The 20,458-nt window shown below is 42.5% G+C and overlaps 1 protein-coding gene across 1 annotated transcript in view; it reads right to left on the reverse strand.

The window, feature by feature from the left end:
- The window catches only part of LRP1B (LDL receptor related protein 1B), a 3,634,433-nt gene that overhangs the window by 725,380 nt on the left and 2,888,595 nt on the right, over window positions 1-20,458 (reverse strand). Inside the window, exons 48-50 of the mRNA XM_085647014.1 lie at window positions 16,510-16,623; window positions 16,054-16,203; window positions 13,002-13,124 (exon numbers count right to left, since the gene is read on the reverse strand). Coding sequence (XP_085503140.1) covers window positions 13,002-13,124; window positions 16,054-16,203; window positions 16,510-16,623 — 387 coding nt within the window. The remainder of the gene's footprint in view (window positions 1-13,001; window positions 13,125-16,053; window positions 16,204-16,509; window positions 16,624-20,458) is intronic.

Consider the following 20,458-nt stretch of genomic DNA (forward strand, 5'->3'; position numbering starts at 1 on the left):
ATTCACTACACATAACACACATGGACAGGAATGTAGCTGTAACAGAGAGCACAAGCATTGACAGTTGTAATTTCTGTTTAACTTTCAGCTGACTAAGGATATGGTCTCCAGCCATGGATCATGACCCTAATAGCGCATCCCCATACTGAGCTGGAATAACAGGTACAACTGCAACTACAACAGTTACATCTACAACTACAATTACAACTGCGCTATAGCCTATGGCACTTCTAATTAGTTGGACAGGATATCTGTCACCCATCTACCAAACTCTAAATCAGGTCCTTAGTCAATCAATCAATCAATCAATTAATTAATCAATCAATCAATCAATATATTCTTTATTCGATTTTAGAAAAAAGGCATAAAAGTCAAGCACACTGTGATGCATTACATAAATATAAACATCAGATAAATTACAATTTGATTAGCTTCAAAACACCAGAAAGATAACAAGATTAAAAAAAAATAGCACACTGTGGGGGTGGCTATTTCGGACAGATCATGACTATGTGCAAGTTACAATTAATGGAAACATTATCACAGTCACTCAAAGACAGCTCAAATCTTTAAAACAACAATGATTAAAGTGCGGCAGCCACAGAAATAAATTAAGCCTAAAAAATGTCAGCAATAGCCGCTGATGGCAAGGCATATCCAGAGAAAGGTATGGCTCCAAGCCACTTACAGTTTTCACTAAAATCACATGAGGTTCTAAAAGCTTATTCAGTGTTGAAGCCTCACGATCTGCTTACACCTTATCCCTAAACACTTCTTTGACCAATCTTTTACCAGTTTTGACAATACCACTTGGATCCGAAAAAGGTTCTGGTCTCTCTAGACTTACCTTGGTGGAGGAGACATAGGGCAGCAAGGAATCAGAGAAGGGTTATCCAGGTTCACACAATCTTGTAGGATCAATCAGTTGAGGCCTAGCTCCCACTTGGACCAGAGCGCCAGAGCAACAGGGGTAGAGCCGGATAAAATCAATCACATGGCCCATGCCCAACACTTAATGAACAACCTCAGAAGGTATACTTTATGGAACCCCTAAAAGGCCTCTGAGGAATTCATTTTCTGCTATTTGAATTTGAGAAACTGACCCGTATCCCCAAATACCACAACCATAGCTGGCTATTGAGATACACTTGGCCTCAAATATGTGTAAAACGTTTGATGTGGGTGTGCCCCAACTGCTGTGAGAAGTGTCCTATGCTAAACACTACCCTGTTGCAAGACGCAACATTATTATTCATTAAATTGAGCCACTTAAACCAGAGTCTAATTGGACACCCAAATAACGAAACCTATCTACCTGGCTAATTTGGTGTCCTTCTGCTATTAAATTCATGTTTTTTGTCTTTGGCAGGCCAAACTTCATCACGTGTGATTTAAAAAAATTAGTGGACAAGTCAAGGCTGTTCATGAAATCAATAAATAGATATAAAAGTTTCTGTAAACTCCTGGATGTCCGAGAAATTTATACTGTGTCAGGGATTGGACAGCCACCAACCCTAGGAACATCCAAGTCAGAATCTGAAAGAACTAATTCTAATTGATTGATGTAAAAAATAAAGAAAAAATGCGCTAATATGCAGCCCTGGTGAACCCCACAATTTAAGTGCAGTGAGCCTTCCCCATTGGGGCCATATTTAATAGACGCCAAAAGGACCCTATGCAAATCAGACAAAAATTTAACTAGGGCAGGCTTTAAGCCCACCTAAGCCATCATGGACCACAGCTTGAAGTGGTATACTCTATGAAAAGCTGCACTGAGTTCCATGAAGGTCAGATGGATTTCCCATCTCGTATACGTACAAATCAGCAAATAGGAGTAAAACGTTTGCTCAACAGTACCCCGCCCCGACCTCAACCCATATTGCAGGTCAGACAAGATATTGTGCTCCTTTGCCCAATTTGAGAGTTGCTACAACAGGACCTGGCTGATGATTTTCACAGCCAAATCAATGAGGGATTTGGGCCTGTAACAGGCCGGATCTGACCTATTTGCCTTTTTTTAAATTGGGACTATAACTGATTGACGCCAAGTCAGTGGAAGGGGACCTCTGACGTCTGCATTCAAGTGCTGAGTTATTAAGGGAACCCAGAGATCGGCAGAGAATTTGAAAAAGTCCCCAGGGAATCTGTCAGGCCATGGGGCCTTGTTAAAGGGAAGATTGGAGATTGCTGAGATCACCTCTGCCACTTGAATTATAATATTAGGATCCTCCTTGCTGCCATCTGACAAGATGACCTCTTCCTCATGACTGTAAATGGCCTTGAAGTGCTTAACCCAAGCATGTGAAGTAATAGCTGACACTTGGATAGAAAGTTGGTCACTATTAAACAGGGGAGATTGACACTCGCCAAAAGGCAGCACTGTCCCGCAACATACTAGCAGTAAGTAAATTGTCCCAGGCCTCATCTTTCAGCTGGCTCTTACGCTCCTTGCAATTCATACGATAAACCACCCTGGCTCTCCTGAACTTTTCCTGACACCGAGGTGTTTCATGCAGGGATTTCAACAGATCCCTGTTTGCTTTCAAGCACTAAGGGCCGATTCGATAAACCTGCAAATATTTGAAAAGGACAGCATGATACTGTGAGTTGAGGGCGTCCTCAGTAGGACATGAAAATAAATTGCCACTACAGGAGGTAACCAGATTAGAGATGAAATCAAAAGGGACAAGTGTTGCCCACTGCATCCGCTGGCCCTGTTCAACAGGAAGTACTGGTTTCTTATAGGAATAGTCCACATCAGTAGGCTTTTTGGCCCACAAAATGGTGGGTGATAAAGGGTTGTGGTCACTAAGCATATCCCACTAAATTCTACAAGGGCTAAGGGTAAACAAAAAGATACAAAAATATAATCTACTGTTGTGCTAAAGCCTCTCCCCTTGAACGTGGGAATCCTCTCAGCTGACCCCTCTAGTCTTGGGTCCTTTAAATGAACAAGATTACTCTCAGCAATTAAACTAATAATGTTATTGCCTTGCTGCGTGTGAAGGATATGCACCTGATCAGTGCTTGGGTTCACATTCTCAAATACATATTTGGCTGGACAAGACAGACAAGGATGTATATTAAAAAACCCCAATAACTTTATCACAATAAATAAAGATTCAAAGTGTAAAAAATCATCAATTAAAACTTTTAAGCTGGAAACAGCATCTACTTGAGATGTGGGTGTGACTGCATTAAAGAAATCCGGCCCTTAGCCAAAAGGTAAAATCTTTGACTGGGACGCACCTGATAGGCGTATCTGACCCACGCTCCATCGCAGTCAGTTGGAAATCACGCCAAGTTCCTGTCACACACAAACAAGACTTTCAATTGATACTTTACTTTTTTTAAAACGTTTTTCTAAAACCTTTTAACATTCATAGCTCTAGCTCCTCTTACTGAATTTTTGTCATTGTTGTGCCATTTTTCTCAAATTGTATTAATTGGAGTGGAATTTTCATTGTGTTGTGCTTCTGACTTTGTAACTGTTTTATTTCGAAATGCTTGCCCATTTTTCTCTAAGTTAACACTGTCTGATCTGTTTCCCACCAACCAAGGGTTGAGTTCAGGTTTAAAATATTAAAACCATCGTAGGGAACTAACAAGTTGATATCATTCTTACTTGTGGAGGGCTACTTCCACCACCAATAATATTTCACTTTCATACAAGTCACACATTTTCACAAGACTAACTGACCAAGAATGTGACTCAATGTACTTATTATAAAAATATCATTTGTGAGGTGCCAGCATCCAGAGATTATACACCAATAGGGTTATCTATACCCGATTGGGCAAAGAGCATTCATGCATAAATAAGAATGATGTACTTTTGTTACATTATAATGACTTCAGTCGAGCAACAAAGAGTAAAATGTAATCACCCTCGACAAAGAGTAAATAAGCATCTTGTACGATAAGAGACAATATTGCAAAATTCCCTTCAATTAATTTATCTTTTAAATCACTACTACACTAATTACAAAGAAAATAAATACTGATCTGAGTATACCAGGCATGGAAAGAGCTATAGAGGCGGAGCGGTGACTTATGGAGGTGGGCCTCAGGATTTTGTAGTTTTTAAGGCTTTGCGATTAGGGAGTGGGGGAGAAATATTTGCTCATGATTGATCGGCCTATAATCCGTATTGCATATATTAATATATGTGGCTTAAATGACCCCAAGAAAAGAGCCAGGACGTCTCTGGGTTTAAAGCTTCTGAGGGCAGACACTGTCTGCCTCTAGGAGACACATATTAAAGCATCACAGAGAGATCTTCTTAACTCCTTGGCCTATAGACTGCTAGCGTGTACCTCCCAGGGCATGCATACTACTGGCGAGGCGGTTGTAGCCCGAGGAAGCTTGCTGAAATTTTCACAAACAGGGCATGATCCCAGGGGGAGATTGGTAATTGCAGTCTGTCACTCACCCTGTGGGGGTAAGTTTATGCTATGTTCAGTGTATGGCAGCGCGCTTGATGATCCTTCCACCCTAATGCAGATTTCTTAGGAGTTAACAGGCCATCCCCTACCTTTTGTGTTGTGTGCGGATTTCAATCTCAACGTCTCAGGGAACTTTGATATAGGGGGGCAGTCACAATACACGGGGAGGAAGCCTAAGATGTACCAAACTCTTAAAGGGGTGTGCAAGGATCATGGCTTGGTTGATGTCTGGCATAAAAAGAATCAGACCATAGACGGCTATACAATCTTTTCATCTCCACATGGCACGCATGCCCGTCTGAATTACTTTTTTGTGTCCAACAAGCTGATCACGACCCGTCAGATCAAACGATACTCCCGGTTCCTCTCTGACCACAATCCTCTTGTTTTAGAGCTACAGGGAATAGGTGGGAAGCAGGTTAATTCATGGAGCTTTGAACGTGAGCTTTTAACAGACAAGGAGTATTGTGAGTATATCAGTAGGTGGATTCCAACTTTCTTCAAGGAGAATAATGGCAGTGCCTCTGTTTGTATGGTGTGGGATACTTTTAAGGTCTGCCTAAGAGGGGAGACCTTAACATTTGCATTGATTAAGGGTAAGCAAGATAGGCAAATGATTCAAGTTAAACAAGATAATTTAGTAGTGGCCGAGGAGGACTTAGCAAAGACCATACAACAAGCGGGGGATATAAGTAATGCACAAATTAAGGTAGTACTCGCAAAGACTGACCTGGAGGCTATCTTTGCAGACAGGACAGCTGCTAAGTATATTGCCTGGCAGGAAAGATCTTATCAGTGCAGTGATCAGGTGGGGCACCATGTAGCAGTAAGAACTAGGCAGAGGTGTACCGATAGTGAGATCAGAGAAATATGTGATCCAACTCTTCGGGTGGTCACCGATGCCAATAAAATCAGAGAGGCATTTCAAGTGTTTTATCAAAACTTGTACTCATAGGGAAATCAGGTATGCTCTGAACGAATTAAAGGGTGTCTAGAAGCAGTACCTGTAAGCAAATTATCCCTAGAGGAATGTGATACCCTAGAAAAAGAGGTAACGTGTGATGAGATTCTGCTAGGTATCACTTGCCCCCCCCCGATAAAGCAGCTGGTGTGGACGCAATTCCTTCAGAATTTTACAAAACTTCTGCCACCCAGCTGAAAGATCAGATGGTGCCACTTTTTAATCATATATTCAATGGATCTACACCTCCCGATTCATGGTCGGTGGTGAAAATGGCCGTCTTTTTGAAGAAGGACAAATCTCCTGCTGAGCTTGGCTCTTATAGGTCGATTACGCTGATAAATGATGATTCAAAGATTTACTCCAAGGTGCTGGCAGCCCGACTAGATCAGGTCATTAAAGGATTGGTGATTCAGCAACAACATGGTTTCATCACAGGTAGGGACACTATTGACTATATTTGACGAGTGATATCACTGTTTGACGCAGCAGAAGTGACAGGAGACCCTATGGTTTTGATTTTGTTAGATGCCAGAAAATCATTTGATAGGGTCTACTGGCAGTTCCTCTGGCAGGCAATGTATGCAAGTGACTTTGCTCCAGGTTTTGTGCGTGGGATTAGGGCCTTATATCACAATCCTAGGGCAAGAGTCTGTATTTCAGGCAGCCTGACAGGAGCAGTGTTGATTACTCAGGGAACCCAACAGGGATGCCCTTCCTGCCCACTCCTGTTTGCCTTGTATATTGATCCTTTTTTAAGGAAAATAGCGCAAAGTACTGTTATCCCACCAATAATCATGCATGGCCACAAGACTAAGATCTTGGCTTATGCTGATGATGTGGCAGTCATAACACTTAAACCGGAGGCTGCTATCAAGGCAACAACGGCAGAAGCTGCTATATTTGGGGGCATGTCTTGTTTTGCTCTAAACAAAGGAAATACACAGGTTGTTATTAATGAAAAGATCATACTAGCAGATTATGGAGTGATGGAGAAAGCACTATATTTGGGTGTCTATATCTCCTCGAAAGTTGAATCTCTTTTTTTGTATATTAATCTAGATCCGTTTGTCAATAGAACTAAGAAAGGTTTGGCTAGATTAATTTGCATCTTACTATGGTATTTCGCTGCAATCTGATAAAGATGATTTATTTCCCGAAAATCTTGTATTTTTTTAGAGCAATCCCATTAGAATTCCCTGTGAATGGTTTAAAATCTTTGATGCGGTTTTTACTAGATTTTTATGGGCCCATTCTAAGCTTTGGAGAGCACTGAGGTATCTCTCACTTCCAAGAGAAAGGGGGGGGGGGCCTCCCAAACCTCAGATTGTATTATTGGGATTAATTATTGCAATATAGCTGGATCTTACTGAGGGAATCACCACAAGCAACAGTGTCCAACACTTTACCTCCTATATATGAATTATTGCTCGGGGAAGAGGCTTTAGGGCGTTTGCTAGGGTAAGTTGAATAAAGCTATTATAAAAAAGTTAAGTTTAAGTGTCTTTTGGGTACGGCAAAGGCCTGGGTTGCAATATGAAAGATCTTGGGCTTGGGGAGACTGAATTTGTATCCCTTGATTTTTAATAATCCAAACCTACCTGGAATCTTCAATGATTGCTATATGCATGTATGGATCGAGGCAGGCATAGACACATTTGGTGTCTTTTTCTCCCCCACGGGCCTCGTCTCGTTTGACGAGTTAAAGACAAAATTCAGAATTAATAATAAAGAGTTTTTTAAGTATCTGCAAGTAAGAGATTATGTTTGATGAAAAGCGGGGGCCCTAGTGGTTTTGACAAGAATGCCCTGGTGGGTTGACTAATTACTGAGGACATAATCCATATTGGTTCATTTTTTCGGATGTTGAATTGTGAAATGAAAGATGATCTCGACAAATAGTGCATGAAATGGCAGGATATGCTGGCAGTGACTGAAAATGAATTTTCAAAAGCCCTCAACTTATCCCACATAGTGTTAATGTCGGCTAACTTGCAAGCACAGTTTTTTCAAACTTGTTTTATGCTTTATTATATGCCTGCAAGAATTGCCAAATGGATCTCGGGACAGGGTACTAAGTGTCCACGTTGTTCCATGCTTAGTGCTGACATCGAACATATGTTTGCAACATGTTCTTCTTTGAACCTTTTAAAGAATGAAATCTATAACTTTTTGTGCACTAAGCTAGATATAAATGTTGCACTGAGCCTTAAGGTAATCTTGCTTTGAGTTATAGACGAAATATTGAACCCAGAGATAGATTATTTCATTGCTGTTCCTATGACGATTTTTAGATTGGTATTAGCTACACCATGGCTAGATCCACAACCCCCACAGTTCTAACACTGGCTCACCCAGTTGAAAGATCAGATGGTGCCACTTTAGCGTGACCGTCCAACAATGAGTCGGTGGTCCCACCTGCCCTATTATGATAGGACCACCATGCAGGCAGTTGGAAAGTGCCTTTTTCTACTGTGGCTTGCCTTGGGGCCCAGGAAAATGACTGCAGTAGTAAAAGACACATAGGGCCATATGTAGGTACCTAAATACCGGTCGGTAACGGCCGAAAATCGGTAAATATCCCGTTACCTACCGGTATTTAGGCAATTGAGATGTAGGTGGCTGGATTTCAGGATTCGGTAATTTACCGAATCGGAATTTTAGGAAATCGGTAAAATACCGATTTGGTAAATTACCGAATCCTGAAATCCTATGTAGGGGGCACTCAAGTGAGTGCATTTTTGGTTTCTGTTTTCGTTATTTACCACCAACTACAAGTTGCAGTTGCAGTTGTGACACTGGAGCTCAGCGGTCGCAATTGTCTGAAGCATGCCCTCTCGGTCTGCCTACTGGCCCTTCTCTCATGCCCACAGCCTGTCTCTACCCCGGCCCAGCTATCTTTTTCCTGCATTGCTACGGGCGGGGGGTAGTTAGAAAGAAACTGGAGGGAGAAACAATGACGTACAGCTGCCGTTAGTGCCGCAAGTCCTGGTCAATCCTCTCGCTGCTGGCGCTGGAGAGCAGCGCCAGGATTGGATCGGGCAGGTGAACCCAGCGCTCATTCTGAGTGCAGGGGGCTGCGTCTGCCCACACCCCCTCTTCTTTCTATACACAGAGTGCGATGGGCTTCGAGTGCACATGTCAGGCTGGTCGCAGAAAGGCAGTCGGCCAACCTGACATGCGGACTTCTAAGTGCAAGTGTCTGTGACGCCCAGGAGGTGAGGTTGTTGCATTTTTAAGCCCTACCCACTCATTTCTAAGCAACCGGCTCGTGGCCAATTAAACAAAATATAAACACAACGCCCGCAACCGGAGAACTCTACGTTTATTTATATTAAATTCGAGGACACTGGGGGGGCAAATATAGAGGGGCAACGCCCCAACGCCCCAATAAAGGAGCCGCCGCTGTTTTTGGGTAAGTACAAAATAAGAGAAGTCCTGCTTTTTAACTGTACTAGTGCCGCACGCTGTTAGGGGGAGAGAGGCTCATGGTTACTTTTTTCAGAGTTCTTTTAATTTGAAAATTGTTACAAATCACATCCCAAACTCACCTCGCTTCAGGAAATTACTAGAAGAAATGCAGTGACGGCCCGTGTAGGGTGTTTTACCGGGGCGGTGACGTGGCCTCCTGTGCGCCACGTCACCGCCCCAGTAAAACGCCCTACACAGGCCGTCACTGGTAATTACTTAGCTGGTGCTGTTCTAGTTTTTGTGTGCTGAAATGGGGAGTTGGGCGGAAGAGCTTGCTTCTCGTTATCAATGAAACTGGTAATTGTTGTAGGGTAGATTACATATGACTATGCACCTCCCTTATCCATTACAGAACATATTGATCTGATTGAGTGAGAGGTCGGCTGACATCTCCGTATGTGACCCTAGGATAATTTGTTTCTTTTCCTAGTTCCCAGGTGAGCATTAAGCCTCGAACAGTATATTTTGTCTCTTTTTAAAATACAATACACACACATAGTTCTGATCCTATTTTTTGCACTTACAGGCAGCCATACGTGTTTCTGTTTGTCCTGATGAAGACCCGCTTTAGATGTGTATAAAGCTGCACTTCTCCTTAGGGTCGAAACGTCGACGTTACCTGTCTAATTGGTCCATGCAATTCCACCATTTGAATACTGAATGATATATGCTGTGGTGTTATATGCAATTGATTTTGGACCACCTATGTCTAAGGAATGTTTTTTGTCATTATATATATATGTTCTTCATGTCAAGTTATGTTTAAATGTTATGTCATCTAGCACGATCAGTCACTAAGTGTCTTATGTTATATTTGAGTTACTGTTGGTCAGTTCTGTATAGGAGCAATATTTGTTTGGATTTGAATACAGCAAAAAGAAAATTATTTTGTGTCTCTTAAATTGGTATATATGTGTGTGTCCATATAACTGTACTTAACGAATATTGGAACAGTTATCATATGCATGTAGTGCTGTTTAAACTAAGCATATTCCCAACAGAACCACTGTTTCTGCTTCTTGTAGGGGACGGGCGTTAATTAACAGCTCTACCTTAGGAATGGCCCAACCCACCCTCTAACTAAAACAGCTGTTCCCTATGTGCTGCAGTATCAAGCTCCATTTAAACCACCCAGGGTAAACAACATCAAGAGGTTAAAGCCTCCAGTGCATATCTGCTGCTCTTTAATACTGCTCATAGCACCACCGAAAGGCTGCGGCCACATCCAGGACCTGGCATAATTTATAGGGATTATTCAGTAGCTGTGTTGAGTTTGCATTGCCTTTTTGTACCAGTGTCTGTAATATGCGAGACAAAGTAAGGGCACACAAACACAAAGATAACCATTCATTCCATATGGCTCGGCACCGTTACTTTCCGCTCCCCACCCACTTGAATTCTGCCTTTTCTGACTTCCCAGTCCGCCTACGGTTATATATTATTTTTATGTTACTATTTGTTTTACCTTTGCCTACAATTCTGGATGCCAATAAAGTAATTTGATCGGGTCGCATTAAAGGAGTTCACAACTCCATTCATTCAGTCACACAAGGATCACCTCGAACTGAGCACAAATATATATTTTAGAAAATCATCCGATTTACTTAATATCGGACTCTACTACACACAAAGGAATAAGTTAAAAAAAACAATGCCATTTACAACGCCAATAGCTCTAGCTTTTACAAATGCTAGACCTATTGCATTGCAAATGCTTGTTTAAATGTTCTGTCTCTTCCATCACCAGCACACAGGTATCACTAGTTCGAAGATCAACAGAGCCTCCGCCCTTGACTTATTACATGCACGAAGGCTCACTAGCCGGATAAAGGGGCAGATTTACAAGCCCCTTGAGCCACTTTTGCGTCACTTTCAACATGGGAAATGTGACGCAAAAGTGGCGCAAGAAGCTTGTAAATCTGCCTCAAAGTATTTGGATGCCTACACTGCTGCACTTGCACTTGTCATTGATAACGTCCTTTGCACCCTATTTACACTGGGCCCAGACTCTGGGGCAGATTTACAAGCCCCTTGTGTCATTTTTGTGCCGCTGTTGCGTCCCTTTTCGTGACGCAGCATCAGCATAAAAATGCGGCCCATTTACAACGTGACGCATCTAGGGAGATGCGGCACGTTGTAAAGCCGTGCGTCACATTATACCTGCGTCAGGTATAATGTATGCAGGGTGGGCGTTCCAACGCCAAAAAGCCTCGTTAAGTGACGCATTGAAATCTACAAGATTTCACTGCGCCACTTCTAGGACGCCACTGCGTCAAATTCTTATGCCTGCTTGAAGCAGGCGTAAGGAGTGACGCAGCACAATGAGGATAGGCCTTCCCCTGCATTGCTGGAGTTGCATCGTGCTTGCGACAGCACTCCAGCAATGCGTGACTTTTGCGTCAACAGATGCATCAGAATTTCTAACGCATCTGTCAATCCTTGAGTGGCGCAAGGGTTTCTAATGGTGGCGCAGGGAAAGTGACGCATCTTTCCAGATGCGTCACTTTCTTGTAAATCTGCCCTTCTGTTTTTAATTCCGGCCGACTCGTTGAATACCAGCACACAGGCACAACTAGTCAGATAATCAACAATGCTTATTGCCCTTTATCGGCCGCACCTGCACTTTTACAGCTACATAGATTATAACTATTTGTGCAAACCCGAAGCCCATTGGGGAAGGGCGGGTGTTAAGAACTCAAACACAATATGTAAAAGAACAAGTTCTTATTGAACTTTACACCAACACGGGCACCAACAGATGAACATAACAGCGGGCATGCTCAGAAAATCGGCTTCGTTCTACTGGTGCGCCATATTTACACACCCTTCTGCCGAGCTACCTGGCATACAGAGCCTTGGGCCATTCCATCTTATTCAACAGGGCAGGAAGTGAGTATTTTTCTCAAATGTTTCTTCAAAACACAGTTCTAGATGGGTTTATGTTTTTCAGTGACAATGCTGATGGCAACAGGAGCTCGTTTTGAGTATCTTTTGAATGTATTTATTGTGTACAGTGTGTCAACGGTTTTAATAATCAAACAATAAAGATGTATTATTAGGAACATAAAGGGTCTCGTTCTGATCAGGAAAATCTGCACAGTTCCGCAGTGGTGTATCAAGGGGGGTGAGAGGGGGTCCCGAGTTTTTGGGGCGGAGGCCTCCCCCCTAACCTGCGGCCGTCGCTCGGCGGCGAATGCAGGGGATGGCCAGCACCCGCCACCCCCCCCCCCCCTTACCAGTGGCCATCTCGGGGCGTCACACCCACACGCAAGGATCCTCACGGGCGGCAAAATGTCTAGCTACGCCACCGTAGTTCTGAGCACTGTAACTCAAAAATGAGGAATGCGTAAGGTATTATCACGTTATTCCTCATTCTGACATGTGGGGCTCGGAATACATAGGTTGAGCAATACCAAGGAGAAAATGAACCCTAGCAGGTGTACCACTTCAGAATGATGCTGCACTTTTGGTCAGGGCCTAGCAGTGAATTTATGCTGTTCAGGTAGTATTATGACAAGCAAAACTAGACTGGATTAGCAGGTATTGGAATTTTCTTTGATTCCAATCACGTACTTACTTTTAATTATATGACCTTGCTTACAAGGAGAACATCATGAGAATGCGAAGAGTAAACAAACAATCATGAGGTTTCCCGCTATACCACACAAAACAGGTAATCAGTAGCCCTCAACATAAGTCATCCCTACTTCTCCCCTTTCATTTAAAAATAAAGAGCCTGTTAAACCAACATGATATGCCTTCATATGCACATTGACATTTGCTTTTGTACAGTTTGACATTTCATGAGATCATTTTTTATTCAGATATACCAGTGCCCACCCACCACAGAACATTTTAGTCTTGGCAAAGGGCTTGCAGAATTTGAAATGCCAGCTTTTTGCTCCTTAGCTGAACCATTTGAGATGTTCTTTACTTCCACTGCTGAGTAGCTGAAAAAATGTCAACAAGGCTTAAGCCACACAACAATATTTTTAACTACTTTTTGAGGATTGCAGCGTAATACCTGTGCGTCTTTCCCCGAATTAATATGTGGTAGAAGTGTATAGGACTGGTGCCACATTTTTTTAAATCAAATGATGACTTTTTCAGCCAGAATCGCTTACCACAGTGCAGCTCATCTGCTCCATCCTCGCAGTCTTTTTGGCCATCACATAGTGAGGTGTTTAATATGCATCTTCCACTGGAGCAGGCAAAATAGTTTTCTTTACATCTGTGTTTGTTTCGAACTAAAAGGAGACAGAATCAGAGTACACACATGTATGAGCGAAAGCATGTAGAACTACACAGGGACAGCCCTATTTTTGGAGCACTAGCCTCACTCCATGTTTTGTGGATCACTTGCCGCCTTCCTTTGAGTGAACCAAACAATATCTTCTGCAAACCACTGCAGTGCCCCCCCATTGGAGATGACATTGACAACAACCTGTGTTTCCTTTGAATAGGAGCGACTCTGCTTGTGCTGCTGCAAGAGTTACAGATCCATCAATGTGTTCATTTATCCAAAAAAAGAAACGTTCTCAAAACCAAACTCGTAGAATATTCCATCCATTTTCCATTATTACACGTCAAAATATTTTTATACATTAATTATACAATGGTAATTAGAAAAAAATAGTGATCATTTATGCTATGCATCAAATCAGGTTAACTCCCGGTAACGTTTGCAGCCTCATGTATTGTTGTCTGGATCCATGTGCCTTGTGCCTCTACATTAGTACCAGCGTGGTGGCGGCCATGGTGGAGATGACAACCCGCCTCAATTTTCAGAATAATACAATGTAAGTGACCCACCACAAAGGGCCAACATGCACAGCTGTGCGTCTCTCCATAATCTATCTCCTTATCTTCGTGTGACCTGATGTATCGCTCAGTGAGGAGGCGGGTTCATTGATTGTGTGGAACTATTTAATGCCCGACTCCCAACTTGCCTCCAATATTCTCTCCATCCAGCCACCAGAAGGAACAGCTCAACTGTTACTACAGCCCGACTGCGGTGCCCCAGTGGTACCTCAGCTTACTCCTTAGAGTCGGGCACCTCACTTCTACATCTTCATTACTGCACTGCTCTGTGTGCTGACTTCTGTTGCATCAGTGGGGTGTTGCATTGGAGCTCAGAAGCACAAGCTATGCTTTCTTTCCTAGCTGTTGTAAATCTGGCTGACAGCTGACTACTAGATTTGGCTTCTGAGGAACCTGCAATTTTAGTTAGACCTAGTTCTCTGCATTTCTACCTGACTGATGAACACTCAGAGCACAACTAGCTAATCTGTAAAGGAAGAAAAGAACTCATTCCCTTTCATTAGTCTTCCTGCATCTCATTGGTTCCTACTGCCATTATTATTACAATTTGATACTATTCCTCTAGGCATGTGCGATTGCAACGTGTCCATGGATTTGACACTATGATGGGGGCTTTTTATTCCTGTGGTACATCTACAGTTGAATCCTTACTGGAATACAGTGGTCTCTCTTCTTCTGCTAGTTCTGCAATGCCTGGTAGACTATTGATATCTCTACATTATCAGCTTCAAAGTTGCTGCTGAAATGTCTCCTCTTTCCCTTTTATCTTCATCCGAAGGTGGATTGTTTCCTGGCTCAATATTGCTTTTGCGATTAGAGCTGGAGACCTGTATGTGACAGACGTGGGTTCATTGTTAACTGTGCCACAGGATTGAAGCTATACAGATCTGACAAGACCTAATTAGGCCGAAACCAGTCTGGAGGGAACTTGGCCTGGCAGTCCATGATCAACTGTTTCTATTGGATCAGGACCAAGCTGGTTTGCATATGGCAGATCTCCGTCGAAAGTGGCATTGTGGGTAAATAACAGTGGTCTGGTATGCACCCCAATTTGTCACCAAAGACCGATTAATCTAAGCATTTCTCCCATCACATTTTGTGTGTTTAATTTAATGCCTAAATTGACCAGGGGGGGGCCCAGATATAGGTCCGTTTCTCGTTCTGCCACAGGATTCAAGCTGACGAGGTATAATAAGCCGAAGCCAGTCTGGGGTTGCTTACGTTCCACGTTAACCTGAGACGAAGGCTCATTACTGAGCTGTATATAATGGAGTGTCTTTGCTAGTGGTTAGACTATTTGTAAGCGTTCTGGCCGCCATCTTTGTGTGTCTGTTTTCATACAATTGAACAATTAAAGTTTGTTTCATTTGTTTATTACTATAACATACATTGTGAATTTTTCAAAAATTGGTTTGGTTTGACATAATTGATTAATTTTTCTTCCGAAACAATCATTATTTTAAATTGATTTAAGTTTTAAAGTCCAAACTGACTTGGAGAGACTCTGGGGCATATCAACAAGGGCTTTATCTCTGCTTTTTTGGCTTTAAAAGCCAAAAAAGGAGAGATAAAACTAGCGCCCTATCAACAACAGGGTGCTAACATGCAAATTTGCATGTTAGCACCCTTTTACTCTACGCTTCCCCTTGCATCTCTAATGAGATGCAAAGGGGGCGTTCCAGAGTAAAATAATAGGAGAAATGTCGCTAAGCGACATTTCTCCTATTATCAAGAATGTTGCTAACCCTGTTAGAGACAAAAAAAGCAGCGCTAACCGCGGTTAACGCTGCTTTTTTACGTCTGGTATTTTTCTGACTTAGCCATGATATCCTATGGAAGGAGGATATCATGGCTAAGTTTGCCTGTCCCTATCAACAAGGTAACGTGAGATTATCGCTGGGTTTCCAGCGATAATCTCACGTTAGCCTGTTAGCGTGAGGATTTTTATCGCTATTGAGATAAGCGTTGCTAATAGCACGCTATCTCAGAGATAAAAATTCACGCTAGCCGGCGATAATTATCCTAGCGCTAAGTGCGCTTAGAGATAATTATCGCCGGTTGTTGTTGATATGCCCCTAAATTTCATGGTTTTGGCTAAAGTTTCAAGATTTGCCACAGGAATAATTGAAGATGTTTCAGAATTCTTTGCAATGTCCATTTTAGGTCAAAGACAAAGCAATTCATGTTTGCTGTTTCCTTTTGCTATCCTCACTACGGCAAACCACCTGCAGACTAAAGCAAGTGTGCACAACCTGATTATGCACTTCGGTGAAGACTACACACGTTTGTACTTGACTTCGCCCTGCATCTCATCTTTGGAGCTTTTTATCGTTAACTGCAAATAAAACTGTTTACCTGGGCATTTCAATTCATCTGTAAAATCACCACAGTCATTTGCCCCATCACATATCCATTCGGGTAGAATACACAGTGAAGTGGAATTGCAGCTGATGAAGCCTTTGGTTTTTATACCAAGTTTGTAGAAATGGCTGCAATCTGTGATATCTGCAATTAAAAAGATTGCAAATATTTGTTTTACGTCCAATACATCTTGCGAAATTATGTCACTTCCAGTATCATCTCAACAGGCCGTGATCTGCATAAACTACGGATAGCAGCTGGGTTCTATCCAAACATTGACATTTAAAGGAGGCAGATCCATAACAACAGTCAGGTTAACGCGAATGACAATTATAATTATGGCTCCAGGAACACAAGGCACAGGTTCTATAAATCATGAACTAAAAATATGATGGGTTAGTGCAGAAGAGCAGATGGGGTCTAAAGCCAAAACCGGAACAAACAGCTTACTGCAGTTCTTCTCATCGGACGCGTCGGAGCAGTCGATGACTTGGTTGCACTGGGCCGATTTTGCAATGCACGTCCCATCCTTACACAGGAACTCTGTAGAAGCGCACGTGGACGCTACACAAAAAAGTAAAAACGCATATTCACCGGCAAGAAAAGACATGTTTACCATTTTGATGACTAGCTGTGAAAAGCCTGTTTACGTGTATTTCGTTTTCATTGTACATTTGTTCATATCTATTAAAGCATGAAGCAAGCAATATCGCAGTACAGGCAATCTCAGCCACTGTGCAAGTTCATATCATATTCTGTACAACCGACTCAAATAGGCTCGGGGGTTCACAGACATGCCATTTTTTAAATGATCATTCAAATGGCATCTTCACATCCAGATTTTGTTAAGGAAATAATGTATCAGTAACAGGATGATAAAATTACTGTTTACCAGGTATGTTTTTGCTTTGTGTAGGTTAATAGATATTATTGCTTGCTTTGGGAACATGAAACAATTCACTAACTTAGTATTTAAAGAAGGAATTATAACTTGTTATTTTTGGCGGATTAATAACAGTTTTGCTTTCCTGTGCTCTTATTATAGATAAGGGCACAAAGGGTCAGATGTAGGACCGTTTTCAGTGGTGGAAAACAGAGAATAGGATCGTTTGCCACCTCTAAAAAGCGGTTTGGAATGTACTAACCCTATTTTGCAAATTGGTAACCTACACCGATTCACATATTAGGGTTTGCGAGTCGCTAGTAGGAAGCAGCGTTTCAAGGACATCCCTTCCTAAAAGCAGGCTGCAGAGGCATGTATGGGATCCCTTCCTCTTTGTGAATGTGGGTGACAACATTTCTTAAGAGCAGGAAAAGGAAACTTTTCTTTTTTCTTTTTTAAATGCATCGCATTTTCCTTAAAGGAAAACAGTCTGCATTTCAGAAAAAAATTGCTTTATTTAAAAAGCAGTCACAGACATGGTGGTCGGCTGACCTCAGCAGGCCACTATCCCTGGAGTGCTGGCCATTCCCAATGGGTCACAAATTGCGACCTGCCTCACGACTATTGATGAGGCAGGTTATTTGCAACCCCAGTGGGAATCGCTAAATGTGTCTTTGACATATTAGTGCATTTAATTTCTGATTGCGAGTCGAAAAAAAATCACAATTAGCGACTCACAAATAAAATGATAACACATCAGTCCCAATGTCCCTGTTTGTGCTGCACCATATCTTCAACTAGATGCGCCATTTGAAAACAGGGACAATGCGCCCTATTATCGATAATGTGCTGCCTCAAGGCTGCCTGCAAACTCGTGCTGTCCTGAGGGAAGCCTAATAGTGAATAATGTCCGACCTCATTAAAGCAGCACGTCTGCCTTTCACACTGTAGGCAGCACCTGGGCTGCCCTTTCAAGGGGGCGGGGCAAGATCTCCCTGCAGGCAGGTACAATCTGTATTACAGAATGGGCTGCAAAAACATCTGTGACCCCTTCTGTAATACCAAAGTGCCCTGGAGTGCAGAAAGTGGGTGCACATGCCCATTACACCCTCCGGTCACATTCCCTGATATGGTCCCAGGTATTCTCAGTAGTATACAGACTAAAGTATTGACTGAGTTATATTGTAATGATACTGCAAGATACTAAGGCCTTCTGCATCAATGTGCATATTCAAAGATATTGCTCACTATAAGCTGTAAAATACACAGGTTTATTATCATAATTACCTACTCATTTGTTGGAAGACCTGTTCAGTATGTATATTGATGGGCATTAAATGAAGATGAATGCAGTCAAACATTATGAATCTTATAATTGAAGAAAATAGCAATCATGTAAAAGACTAAAGCAGAATGTTGTCTATGGGAATGCCACAGGGACTTGCAACATTTTTACTGTCATAGTAATGGGCACACTGTAACTTGTTATACATGGTACAGCCATCAAAATCTTTTACATCCTCATTTTATTTCTAAGGTTCATGCTTCCTCTTAGCCAAGCAACTACAGATATGTATAATAAAAGCATAATCCCTTCTGGGAATTAAGCACAGCAATATGGAGTTTACAGTGTGTTGCAATCTGCTGTAAATTTGACTGAGAACAGGTTATTGCAAGCTATATTTGTAATGGAGTAACCTTCATATGATATTGCATTTAACTCCAGGAGGACATACAAAATTAAAAATACTATGATGATTGACACTGCAGGGGCTCTGAGGAAGTACTGCAACCCCTTGAAGCCTCTTATACATGCCTTGAAGCAGGGCGCTAAGACTCTTCATAGAGAGCAACAGACTTCCGTAGTGCTGAACGCTTGTCACTGCAGAGGCTCTGAGGAAGGACTCCAACACCCAGAATCCCCTTATGCTTGCCTGGAGGCCAGGTGCTAATGCTCTTTATAGAGTGCAATGAACTCCAGCAGCGCAGGGTTCTTGAAACAGTTTGGGATCTGAGGAAGGGCTGCAACACCCAGAAGCCCCTCACATTTGCCTGGAGGTGGGGTACTAATGAACTTTATAAAGTGAAGTAGACTCCTGCAGCACGTGAAGCATGCAGGGGGCACCTGGGTGCATTCTTAGGTACAGATTGGCTAAGTCCTGGGCCATCTACTCACATATGCAGATTTATGAAGACTGGGCTCCCCACAACCTCTCCTTCAGCCATTTTCGCTTGCCAACTCATTATGGCTAAGTGAAACACCCTCACTATTTTTACATTCAATACTTCTAAGGCTTCTCATAAATGCAATTATGTCTTTTAACTTCAGCGGTGGGTGCGCTTTAGGGCAACATTTTTACAGTCGAAGAGGTACTTGGATGAGGCATGACTAGCCCGAGGGCTTGTAAATGGTGTGATTACAACTTGTTCTGTTGATGCAGTTAGTCATAGGTTATTTAATTTAATTCGGACTTATAAAGCGCCTGGTTACACTATACAGTGTGTCCCCGTGCTGCGGTGCAAGTCGTAATGGAGATCACAGAGAGCTATCCAGGCGGGAATAGATGAGTTTTCAGTTTCTTCCTAAACATAACCTCAGAGGGTTCCAGCCGCAGGCTCTCCGGGAGTTTGTTCCAGAGTTGGCCCGCCAAAAAGCGGAAGGAGCGACCACCCATCCTGGCTCTCTTTACAGCCGGGACGCGGACCAATCCCCTCCCCTTAGACCTCAAGTGGCGAGCTGGAGCGTAATTAATTGACAAAAGAATTACCAACCCGATAATGAAATCTTTAGCCACAGAATGCACTGTTGTTCTCATACAGCTAATGCACAGCCATCACCCTGCAGACCTCCTGTGCCATACCTTGTGCCGTACCAGATCTTGAGAGATAGGTGAAGATCTGGGATGCTTTCGGCGTTAGGGTGCACTTCCAATAATCCCACTGATTTACATAAGGTAGTTGTTCCTGGCACCATTATAACATTGTTGCCAACCATAAACCCCCCTACTAATAGAGCAACCCTGATCCAGCTTAACTGTAATGAAGGCTTCCTTCCGGAAAGGTCAGGCATACTGCATGGTAACAAGAAAATGATCTTTCACCATTAAACTCCTGTAATTTTCCACTGCTACTCCATTTCCTATGTTATGCTTTCGGACAACGTCCCAACGCTCCAAGAGGGGGCTTACTGAATTTTTCTAACAGTTAAAAAAATAAGGTGGTTCACTTGTGTAGTGTGAAGGTAGGCAGAGGTTTCTTTTTAATTCAACGTGGTGAGGTGGATTGATTGGGTCAGAATGGGCCAGAAAGCTCTAGAGGGGAATTGTGTGGTAGTCAATTTTGACCAGGATAGTCTTTCTGGTAGGCTTATCCACCAGTTATCTCACGTCATTTTCTTATCCTTCTGTGTATCCTCACCCTTAAAAATTAGATTTGAAGGTCAAACCTTGGTAGCCCAAGGTGAAAGCAGGCCTATTTAATACAAAAGACAATACTAGCTTTGGTCATTTTTTCTTT

Source organism: Triturus cristatus, chromosome 3_2 (genome assembly GCF_964204655.1).
Source record: "Triturus cristatus chromosome 3_2, aTriCri1.1, whole genome shotgun sequence".
NCBI classification, from domain to species: domain Eukaryota; kingdom Metazoa; phylum Chordata; class Amphibia; order Caudata; family Salamandridae; genus Triturus; species Triturus cristatus.